This window comes from Taudactylus pleione, unplaced genomic scaffold (assembly GCF_031769625.1).
Source record: "Taudactylus pleione unplaced genomic scaffold, aTauple2 ptg000212l, whole genome shotgun sequence".
In the NCBI taxonomy this organism is placed as follows: domain Eukaryota; kingdom Metazoa; phylum Chordata; class Amphibia; order Anura; family Myobatrachidae; genus Taudactylus; species Taudactylus pleione.
Genome location: NW_028284614.1, coordinates 10,553,893 through 10,566,304, shown reverse-complemented (window position 1 = coordinate 10,566,304; position 12,412 = coordinate 10,553,893). Strand labels below are relative to the sequence as shown.

The 12,412-nt window shown below is 50.6% G+C and overlaps 1 protein-coding gene across 1 annotated transcript in view; it reads right to left on the bottom strand.

Moving 5' to 3' along the window:
- EFCAB6 (EF-hand calcium binding domain 6) overlaps positions 1-12,412 on the bottom strand; it is a 174,060-nt gene that overhangs the window by 65,619 nt on the left and 96,029 nt on the right. Inside the window, exon 16 of the mRNA XM_088478314.1 lies at positions 12,157-12,328. Coding sequence (XP_088334440.1) covers positions 12,157-12,328 — 172 coding nt within the window. The remainder of the gene's footprint in view (positions 1-12,156; positions 12,329-12,412) is intronic.

Genomic DNA, 12,412 nt, shown 5'->3' with positions numbered 1-12,412 from the left:
GTGGGAGCTGTACTGTCACAAGTGGCGGAAGATGGAAGGAATCACCCGTGTGGTTCTTTTCTCGTAAATTTTCCCCGGCCGTGAAGATTATGCCATAGGGGACCAAGAATTGTTGGCTATGCGATTGGCACTAGAGGAATGGAGACACCTATTGGAAGGCGCTAAGTTTCCTATTACAATCATCACTGATCATAAGATTCTTATATATCTCAAGACAGCTCTCATTTGAATGCTAGACAAGCTGGTTGGTCTCTTTTCTTTTCCAGGGTTGATTTCAAGGTCCAATTTCGTCCTGGTATACAAAATAAAAAAGCTGATGTTCTTTCCCAGTCCTTCCTACCTCCGCAGTAAGAGGAAGCTCAACCTCAAGTTCGTCCGATTCTGGATCCTCTGGTTTTTGCTCATACCCAACTTCTGACTCCCTTTTCCAGGCAAAATCTTTGTAGCACCTCAGTTACGTAAGAACTTATTAACTTGGGCTCATGCCTACTTGTTAGCTGGCCACTCGGCATCCTCAAGACTTTTACGTTTTTACAGCGCTCTTAGTGGTGGCCCACTATTAAGGGAGAAGTCCGGAATTTTATTGTTTCTTGTGCCAAGTGTGCCCAGCATAAATCCACTCGCAATAAAGTTATAGTTCCTTTGGGTCCTCTGCCTATTCCTGATGCTCCTTGGACTCATCTGTCGATGGCTTTTATTTCTGAGTTACCACCCTCTAGGGGACATAATACTATCTGGGTGGTAATAGATCGATTTTCGAAGATGGACCATTTTATTCCCTTGGTTGGACTTTCTTCTGCACCACAGTTGGCAAAAGTGTTTATCTGTGACATCTTTCGTCTCCATGGACTACCCAAGGAGATAGTGTCTTATCGAGGTGTGCAATTTGTGGCCAAATTCTGGTGGGCTTTATGTGCCTCTTTTGGAATTAAACTGAAGTTTTCATCCGCCTATCACCCGCAAACAAATGGCCAAATAGAGAGGGTAAATCAGGAATTGGAAACGTTTATTAGACTCTTTGTGTCCTCATCTCAAGATGACTGGGTCGATTTGTTACCTTGGGCAGAGTTTGCCCATAATTTAGATACCATTCCTCTTCAAATTCCACTCCATTTTTTGCAGTATATGGTAAACATCCACGTGTTCCGGATTTTCAATATTTACCTCCCATGTAAATATCTGCTGTCACAAATCTTGTGGAATAATTTTTTGATGTATGGAAAAATATTCACTCCTCTTTAAAAAAAAGCTTCTAATAATTACAAGACGTTTGCGGATCAAAAACGTCTTGATGTTCCTCTTCTGAGAATTGGAGACAGAGTATGGCTGTCAACCAAGAACATTCGGTTGAAGGTTCCAAGCAGGAAATTTGCTCCACGCTTCATTGGACCATATCGCATTCTTATAATCCAGTGGTGTATAAATTAGAGCTACCTCCTCAGTTGAAAATTTTCAACACATTTCATGTTTCTCTTTCCAATTCCAGTATTCTCCACCCAAGACACCTCAAGTTCATACTCAACTGGGAGTCGAATTTGAAATAATATGAGATATGGTAAGAACTTACCCTTGTTATCTCTATTTCTACGGAGTCCATAGGGTTCCACAGGATACCTTGGGTATAGGTGTGACGTCAGTCGCAGGGCACCAAAGAGTTAAGCTTTCAGCGTCCCAGGATGCACTAGGTCCCCCTCCTATACCCCGCCCCCGGGCCAAGGCACCTCAGTTAGTTACCAAGCCATAGGCCGGAGGAGGAGAAGGAAGAGAGAGAACAAAGATCTGGACACATACAAGAATCACATTCTCACCAGAGGGAGACGGAAAACCGGTGACCAGAGCAAAGCCCATCTGCAGCACAGGTGCGACAGGGCGGGAGTCCTGTGGAACCCTATGGACTTCGTAGAAATAGAGATAACAAGGGTAAGTTCTTACCATATCTCATATTTTCTACTTCAGGGTCCATAGGGTATCCACAGGATACCTTGGGGATGTCCCAAAGCAGTATCCTTTAAGGGTGGGGACGCTCCTGTGCAGAAAGGAGAATCCGCCGCCCGAAGGAAGCATCCTGAGAGGCGAAGGTGTCAAACCTGTAATACCTCACGAAGGTATGGACAGAAGACCACGTAGCAGCCTTGCAGATCTGAACTGCCGAGGCACCACGTCGAGCTGCCCACGAAGGACCCACAGACCTAGTGGAATGAGCCTTCAGAGAAGGAGGGACCGGTAGGCCTTCATGAAGATAAGCTTCAGAAATAGCCATACGGATCCAGGCTGCCAAAGTTTGCTTTGAAGCAGGCCAACCCTTTTTACGGAAGCCAAAGAGGACAAACAAAGCGTCCGACTTCCTAAACGAAGAAGTGCGGTCAACATAAGTCCTTAAGGCCCGCACAACATCCAAAGAGGCCTCACCCACGGAAAGACCCGGTGAGTTAAAGGCCGGAACAACTATTTCCTCGTTAATATGAAACTGGGAAACAACTTTGGGAAGAAACTCGGGCCGAGTGCGGAGCACTGCCCTGTTCCCATAAAAAACCAAGAAAGGGGGTCTACAAGAAAGAGCCCCTAACTCAGAAACACGTCTGGCCGAAGCAATGGCCAGAAGGAAAACAGTCTTAGCTGTTAGCCATTTAAGATCCACTGAGCCCAGTGGTTCAAACGGCGGTCCTTGGAGAGCCCTCAGGACCACAGCCAAATCCCAAGGCGCCACAGGTGGAACAAAGGGCGGCTGAAGGCGGAGAACACCCTGCATAAAGGTGCGCACATCCGGGATTGTAGCAATCCTACGGTGAAACCAGACAGATAGGGCCGAAACCTGTACCTTCAAAGAAGCAAGGCGAAGCCCATGATCTAGTCCCGCTTGCAGGAAGGCGAGAATCCGAGACAGACGAAACTCCCGCGGTGCATAACCTCTCGGTCGACACCACTGGAAGAACGTATGCCACACGCGATGGTATATCCTCGCGGAAGACGGTTTCCGAGCCCGTAACATGGTACGCACCACAGAGCTGGAAAACCCCCGGGACCTCAGCATGGCCGTCTCAACAGCCACGCCGTCAAAGACAGCCGAGTCAGGTCCGGGTGAAGGCAAGGACCCTGAGACAGAAGGTCCGGTCGTAGCGGCAACCGCAGAGGAATGTCCACGGACAGACCCTGAAGGTCTGAGAACCAGTGCCGTCTGGGCCACGCGGGAGCTATCAACAGGAGCATCCCTCCTTCCTGTTTGAATTTCCGGATTACCCGTGGAAGAAGGGAGACCGGAGGGAACAGGTATGCGAACCGGAACGTCCACCGGACGGACAGAGCATCCACCAGAGACGCCCCTTCGTCTCTTGTGCGAGACCCGTACACCGGCAACTTGTTGTTGTGCCGGGACGCCATGAGGTCGATTTCTGGAAGACCCCACCTGTCCACCAGTAGTTGAAAAACGTCCGGGTGCAGGGACCATTCCCCCGGATGAACGTCCTGGCGACTTAGAAAGTCCGCCTCCCAATTGAGCACTCCCGGGATGAAGACCGCTGATATGGCCGGAAGATTGCGCTCCGCCCAAACCAGGATCCGAGAGACCTCTACGAGAGCCGCCCGACTGCGAGTTCCTCCTTGCCTGTTTATGTAGGCCACGGTGGTAGCATTGTCCGACTGGACCTGCACCGGGCGACCCTGGAGAAACCGCTGTGCCTGCTGGAGAGCATTGAAGACCGCACGGAGTTCCAAGATATTTATTGGAAGCTCCGCTTCTGTCGGCGTCCACCTGCCCTGGAACAAGTGTGGACCCGAAACTGCTCCCCAGCCCCGAAGACTGGCGTCCGTTGTCAACAGGACCCAATTTGGAACCCAGAACGGACGTCCCTTGTTGAGGTGGGTCGTCTGTAACCACCACGTAAGGGACAGGCGAACCTCCTGGGTGAGCACAATCGTCTGGGACTTCAGAGACTGAGTCAGCCCGTTCCACTTGGACAGGATCAGGTGCTGCATAGGTCTGGAGTGAAACTGGGCGTATTCCACCATGTCGAACACCGACACCATGGAGCCCAGTAACCTCATCGCCGAGTGTAAGGACACCCGGCGGCTGTGCAGACAACTGCGCACCCTTGACTGTAAAGCAGAGATCTTGTCCTCCGTCACGAAGATCCTTTGCTGTCCAGAGTCCAATAAGGCTCCAAGATGCAGAATCCTCCGAGACGGGATTAGAGTGGACTTCTGCCAGTTGATTAGCCAGCCGTGCCGTTGCAGCAGTGCAATGGTCAGGTCCAAGTGGCGTAACAGGAGCTCTGGAGATCCTGCCACCAATAACAGGTCGTCCAAATACGGCAACATGCGGACTCCCTGCAGCAGCAGAGAAGCCGCCATGACCGCCATCACCTTGGTGAAAACACGTGGTGCTGTTGCCAGGCCAAAAGGTAACGCCGGAAACTGGAAGTGGTCGCTGCTGATTGCAAACCTGAGGAACTGTTGATGGCGCCAAAGAATAGGGACATGCAGGTAAGCGTCCTGTATGTCCAATGACACCAAGTAGTCCCCAGGTTCCAGCGCCAGAATGATGGACCGTAGGGTCTCCATCCGAAACTTCGGGACCCGCAAAGACTTGTTGAGTGCTTTGAGGTTGAGAATCGGACGATATGACCCATTGGGTTTCTGTACCAAAAATAGATTTGAATAGAAACCCTGGCCCCTCTGGGAGAATGGAACCGCCACTATAACTCCAGCCTGAAGCATAGTGTGCAATACCTTCCGCAGCTCCGTAGCCTTGTTCCGGTCTGATGGGAGACCCGTGGTGAAGAAGCGAGCCGGGGGTCTGTGCCGGAAGGAGAGGGCGTATCCGTGGGAAACCACCTCCAGAACCCAAGTGTCTGTCGTAGTGGTCGACCAACACTGGGCGAACTGTAGCAGGCGGCCTCCCACCCTGGGATCCCCCAAAGGGAGGCCCGGACCGTCAGGCCGCAGGCTTGTCATCTGGCTTGGGGGCCGGACGTCTGGTACTCCATGCCTGCTTCCGGGGCTTGACCGATTTCTTAGGGCCAGCCTGTCGAGGAAACGACTGTGGTTTGGGCCTGCCCTGGGCCCTAGATGACCGAAAGGACGATGGTCCCGAACCAGAAGGAGCAGCGGCCGACGGGAGACAGGCAGATTTGGCTGCCGCCAGCGTGGCCACAATCTTATCCAGATCCGGACCGAAGAGAACTTCTCCGGTAAACGGCAACGCTTCCAGACCTTTCTTGGAATCTGCGTCCGCCTTCCAGGATCGCAGCCACAAGGTGCGACGAGCAGCTACCGCTGCTGAAGAAATTCTAGACACCAGAGTACTAATGTCTAGAGCCGCCTCGTTGATGTAGGTGGCCGAATCACGGAGATTGCCAATCAACTCCGCCTGATCAGCCGGACAGTCGGATTCAAAAGAAGCCTCTAATGAATCCGCCCAGCGCTCCATCGCTCTGGCAACCCAGCAAATGGCCATAGCCGGCCGTGCTGCCCCCCCTGCAAGGGAATAAGCGGACTTCAGGCAGATTTCTACCTTGCGGTCCGTAGCATCCTTAAGGGAGGACATGGATGGCATCGGCAATGTGGCACTACGGACAAGACGGGTCACGTGAGAATCCACCTGTGGAGGGGATTCCCACTTCGCAAAATAATTATCCGCGAACGGATAAGCCACCGCCAGGCGTCTCTGCGGCTGGTATCTTTTGCCAGGTTGTTCCACGCCTCCTCTAAATGGTCCACCAACTGACCCGAAAGAGGAAAGACTGTGGCATCGCCCTTCACATCTTTGAAAAAGGCATACTTAGATTTAGCCGCTGGGGGAACTTCGTCCTCAATCACCAAGGCTGTGCGGACCGCCCGAATAAGTCCAGGAATATATACTTTGGACTTAGCATCAGCGTCCTTAGTATGGAGAGGTTCCTGATCGTAAGGATCTAGAATCTCCCCATCATCAGACGTCCCTTCGTCATCCTCATAAGGAGCGGACAGAGACGCCACCGGCCTTTTATGAGACCGCATCACAGACTCCCCTTGCAACACATCCGACAAGTGCTGTACAGAACTCGTCAGGGAGTTAACCCACGCTGGCTCCTGAGAACCCGGGAGCGGGGAAATAGGGAGACTGTGGGGTACCACCAATTGTCGTGGGAACCCCTGCATGGGTGACGACACCACAGACTGCTGGGACAAACCCATCGGAGTAAACGCGGGCTGCGGAGCTAACTGGCCCACTAAAGCTGTTAACGCCTGAGCGAAACAAGCCCAGGGCGGCTCCTGTACCGGTGCTGTAACCGTAATAGGCCGCGCCATGGACAAACACTGCCGGCAAAGGCCCTCCGCGCTACCCTCCCCCTCCGCTAACGGTACTTTGCACGTGGTACACTGTAGCCGGAGGGGAAAATCACTTTCAGACATGATGGCACCACGTATGTGACCTCTCTCACCAATTAAGTATTAAATAGGCGAGAGACCACCCTGCAGCACCGCACCGCAAGGGCTTTAGCAGAAAGAACAGGGACAGTAATAAAGCTGACAGTTTAGAGAAGAAAAGATTACAGGCAGCAGCGCTAGCACAGTCACATACAATGCAGAAAAATAACAATTCCTGCACTAACAGCGCTGATCACTCAACTACACAGACACAGGGCCTGGTAGGACACAGCGCTGCATACACAGACCTGACCACAGCGGAGGAGAGGTATGCGGGGGGACCCAGACCACGATGCTTCCGTCCAGCGCTTCCAGCAGCGTTCACCATGCGTTCTGGAGAAGATGGCCGCCGAGGAGCAGAGAGGAGGCTGGCCTGGGGGAGGAGCGCTGCCACAGGACCAGTCGGCAGCATGCAGAGAGGGCTGTGTGCAGCGGGGGAGGCGCCGGCTGTGAGACAGGGAAGGCGCGCTCCCCTGGCATGCATTTAACCCCTGGGACGCCGCAGCGCTACCGCTCTGCTGCGGTCCGCTGTCCCAGGGGGTAGTGGAAGCGCAGGTTGGTCGCCTGGCTCCACGCTGCAGCCAGTCCCCAGGGAGCCCCCTGCCTGGGGACTTAGGACCATGTGATCAGCGGGGACCCACCGCGGGACCCCGCTGCTTACCTCTGTCCCCCTTGAATCCGGCCATGGTCCGGAGCATCTGGGGTCACCGCTAGCTGTGACCCCAGACGCCCACCAGCATCCCCGGATCAGTACCGGCGTTCTGGTACCGGCGGGGTGTAGGGAAGACAGCATGGACGTCAGGACTGACTGTCCATGCTGTTCATCCAGTTGTGCAGCCACAGCTGCATGATAGAATAAGCTTCAGGGGCTCTTCTAGCCCCCACTCCAACAGGTGCACCCGACTCCGGCCGGGCACCAAACTAAACTGAGGTGCCTTGGCCCGGGGGCGGGGTATAGGAGGGGGACCTAGTGCATCCTGGGAGGCTGAAAGCTTAACTCTTTGGTGCCCTGCGACTGACGTCACACCTATACCCAAGGTATCCTGTGGATACCCTATGGACCCTGAAGTAGAAAGAGAAGATCCTTGAATCTCGACACCAGTTGACTCATCTTCAGTATCTCATTGATTGGAAGGGGTACGGACCTGAAGAACGGGCATGGATCAAGGCGTCTGATGTCCATGCTCCACAGCTGGTTTGAGCTTTTCACAAGAAATTTCCAGAGAAGACTTGTAGGTGTCCGGAGTCCACCCTGAAAGGGTAGAGGGGGGACTGTCAGGTTGCGGCCTAGGATCGGTCGTAACTCACCTCAGCGCCGGCTTTCCCTGACTTCTTGAGCGGTCAGACGCCAGGTGCGGTGTCGAATGACGCGCTGAGGATTATGCCTGGGGTCCACTAGAACATCCATGTGTTGCTCCGTGATTTGGTTCCTGCGGTTACCGTCATGGGCGCAGCCATGTCAGTCTATATCACCTGATTAGCCCTTTACCCAATGGTAGCATTGGTTGCTGTCAGCTGACACTGTCCTTCAATGTACCGTTACCTTAGAGTATTTAGCCAGGCTCTGGACAACAGGATGTTGCCAGTACAACGTCGCTCTTCCAGTGAATACTTGCTGTTGCAGCGTTTCAGGTCCCATGCTCCCTCCGTCTTGTGATTTATTCCTAGTGTTAATCCACAGTGTGTGTACTCAGTACCTCATCTGAGTACTATCTCCTAAGTGTCATCCTCCTGTGCCAGTTCTGCGTCTGGAGCTGCAGTGTGTACTCAGTACGTCATCCGAGTACAATCTCCTGAAGTGCCATTCTCTTATACCAGCTCTGCGTCTGGATCAACAGTGTATGTACTTAGGGCCTGATTCAGACCCGGTCGCTATGAGCGTACGCTCGCATGATGCGTATACAAATATTTGAAAGTGACGTGAAGGGTAGCGATTGCTCGCCAAGGCATAAGCACGCCATCGTGTCTGTATGAGTGTTCACTTTGTGTATGCAGACTCCCCTTAGTGAATGCAGAGACGCCCACTGCCCCGCGTCATCTCCTGGAAGTTTGTGAAAACATTGGTAAATCGACCACTATCGGATGTGAACACAGTGCTTGTGGTAGCTTTTTTTTACCGCAAGCATTGCGAGGAAAACAGAGGAAAAAAATGGCTGGTGACGTGTACTATAACGCTGCCTGTTAATTATGCACGCCTGTAAAATGGCGCCGAAACACTCGGGCACGCCTGCGTTCGCACCTCCACTCCCCTGTTTTTCCTGGACTACCCCTGTCACCACCCACAAACGGCCTCTCCTGTCACTCACTCTGCTGGGCTGGTTATGCTGGGCGAGCGAGGGATCTGTGATCGCACAGTGTAGTTCGCGCATGCACACTGCGATGCATACGCATGAGCAGATCAGCAACCATCAGCAATTGCGAACGGATTGCAGATACCGTCCGGGTCTGAATCAGGCCCTTAGTACGTTATCCAAGTAATGACTCCGAGTGCCTTTCTCCTGTGCTTTACCTGTGATTGAGTTCCTCTGTTTCCCACTTGTGCCGGATAACTGACCAAAAGGCCGCGACCTGCCTGCTGTCGCGGCTTAAACCCAAATCCAGATTGGAGAGGTCACTGGTGAACACCTCCCAGTAGGTTAGACTCTGCGCTTTGGTCAGGTCTCGCTAACATCCGGTACTTGTGGATGAGGAGGACATACATTCAGGCTCCTCACCTTCGGTTCCTTTCCCAACCTGGAACCTCGACTTCTAATCCTCTACCACACGCTCCTTAGCCCAAACGTTGACATCTCTACAATACTCCGATGCTTATTATTAGGCAGCGGGTAGGCAATTATAGCCCTATAGTGCTTCAATGCTTATTACTTGGCAGAGGGAGGGCAACTATAGCGCTACAGTACTCCGATGTTTATTATTAGGCAGAGGGGGGGGGGCAACTATAATGCTACAGTGCTCCGATGTTTATTATTAGGCAGAGCAGAGGAAAGGCAACTACAACCCTACAGTGCTCCGATGCTTAGTACTAGGCAGAAGGGAGGCAACTATAGCGCTACAGTGCTCCGATGTTTCTTATTAGGCAGATAGGGGGGCAACTATAATGCTACAGTTCTCCGGTGTTTATTATTAGGCAGAGCAGAGGAGAAGCAACTATAACCCTACAGTGCTCCGATGCTTAATTCTAGGCAGAAGGGAGGCAACTATAACGCTACAGTGCTCCGATGTTTATTATTAGGCAGAGCAGAGGGGAGGCAACTATAACACTACAGTGCTCCGATGTTTATTATTAGGCAGAGCAGAGGGGAGGCAACTATAACACTACAGTGCTCCGATGCTTATTACTAGAGCAGAGTTGGCCCTTTGTAATATCAAATGAAAGGCGCCAGAAGGTCAGATGCTGGCTGTAGCGATGTGGTGGAGTTGTTATATAATAGGAGGAGGAACACCACAAGAAGGGTGTGTTCTATAAACTGGGGTGTACTAAATATTAGGCGGGTTTACTGCTATTCCCCAGGCTTGTTTTCACATTGTTTTGTTCCCAATTGTAAAGCGCAATGGAATATACAGCCATTATATAAGTAAACATTAATAAATATTAATAAATATATAACTGATGACTGTATACACTAAAACAGAATAAAGATTCATAGTTACAGGTTAGGTAGCGCTAGTTGGCCACCATTTAAGGTCTTTGACTTTAGGATTCTCCCCTACAGGATTAGAAAGAGCTGTGACACCTAAGGGTAGCTTTTAGAGCTCAGCATAGACCTCAGTGAGGAGAGGAGCAGTGGCCTATTGTGAGGTCAGTGTGTGACCTGCAGGTGGCAGCAGAGAGGTTCTCAGGTGAAACAAGTTACAGTGCTTGACCAGGTGATGGCGCCCTGTCAATAGAGAGAGTGATTAGAGTGACTGTCCGAGGAGGGGGCCTCAGAAGAAGGATAGAGATGTGTCCTCATACACTACTTCTGCAGTCGCGCCTAACAGCGGGTAGATTTAGTAATGTGGTAGCCTACATGGCACATGCCCTCATCATACAATGACAAACAAATGGCTGTTTGTGATTCAGTCACTCCAACTGATCTGCACACTCAGGTCCTTGATTCAGAGATGGACGGAATTGCACGAGCGACTGTGTAATCCCGTCCATTTAAAATGCAAATGCAGAAGGTTGTGTCGGACACCTTCTTGCTGCATCTGCGTGATCGCAGCGCTGCGACCAAGGTCACAGCCTGGGATTACCATCAGAACAATTGAGACCATCGGTTGTAATTGTTGTCCCTTCGGTCGGGCTGCGGTAGCTGAAGCTTACCACAGCCTGACCAGGTCTTGGCAGCTTGCGAGGCCAGGAAGTCTGCGTGCAGACTGTGGCCTCGTCCCTCCCGGAAAACGGGGTCGTGACGCCCCCATTTCCAGTAACGCTGCCCGAGAACGCCCCCGCTCTGCCTTCTAATCGCCACAGCCTGACAATCAGGCTGCGGCTATGAGGCACTGCATACATCTCTGAATCAGCCCATAATGCAGACATGCTCTATATAAGTGGAGACCCTTCTATTGTGCAATCCCAAATTTGACTGTAAATATGGTTGGACACCCAGACCATTAAAGTGAAATAGCAGAGCTGGTGGACTACCTTTTCTTTCCCTATTTAATATGAGTGATGTTGTTAAGAGCTAGTCCCATCCAGTAAAGTAAATGTGTGGTGGATAGACTCTTTAAAAGACTATAACTGGTATACTTTTTTCTAGTAAGAATAAATCCACTATTATGATTTTCTACACATATGCTTAGGGAACATGATTAGGTTATATAGAGTGTTTGGGAAGAAACATTATCTCCATAATTTCCTAATGAGTTGATATCTATTTTTTAATCCTTACTAATTTCACTGGTTAACAATTAAAAAGTCTATCCCTGTAATTGTGAGAACATTGGGCCTGATTCAGAGCCGCTCGTAAACGGCCATTCGTTCGTTCCGAGCGATGTTTGCCCAACTGTGCATGCGTACGGATCGTAATACGCATGCGCGAACCAGTCAGTGCGGCCGAAAATCGTTTGTTCGCTAAATAGCGAATGCCTGCTAATATGAGTGACAGGAGGAGGCGTATGTGAGTGGTAACAGGGGAAGGTGCTTGAAAACGGGGAGTGCATAATTAATACAGCAGCGTCACTGACCACGTCACTGGGTTATTTTATAGTCAGAACTGCTCGCAAATTTGTGGTAGGAAAAACCAACCATAAGAATAGCGAGCAGTTCATACGCTGGTCGATGTACTTGATTAATCTAATTAACAGCGGACATGACGTAGGATGCGAGCGGCCAGGGGGCGTATTTTTCCAAAAAACGACCGCAAGTTTGGTTCGCTCGTTCAGACCTAGAGGCGTGAACAGACCGCAAAGAGCGAACGGTTCATTTGAATAGCCACCCCTATTTTCTGGACGAGCGAGCGCTAATTGCGTCCGGCTCTGAATCAGGCCCATAAAACAGATTTTAAAAAAATACTAAGAAATCATATAATGACTATAGTTTTATTGACAATTTAACATTGTACATATGTGGGAATCGCAACTCTACAATTCATTCTATTCTTTTCATTTTCTTTTATATACATAGTACTCCTAACCATTTTATCTAATAGCAATTATATGCATTATAAATGTATTGCTTTGCAATTGCTGGGGGTACTAATAACGTAATTGGCCTGCCAGGGGATGCTCAGGTGGGAAATGAGAACCACTGCACTAGCCTGTGCTTACCTTTCTGAAGTCTTTTTTTGAAACTTTTCCATTTGACTGTCTATTGCAAGCAAGAAAACTTTCCTTTAGCGTAAAACTGTGCTTCGTCATACAGTCCTTCAGCTTGTAAATCACATCACCCACAGCAATGTTTCTGATAAAGTGACTGGCTTGATTTTCAATTTCTTTCATTCTTAAAATAATGAGAAAAGCCCAAGTTACTGTAGTACAAGCCTAGCATTAACACGTTCAACTTGGTAAATCACATCATTTTGGA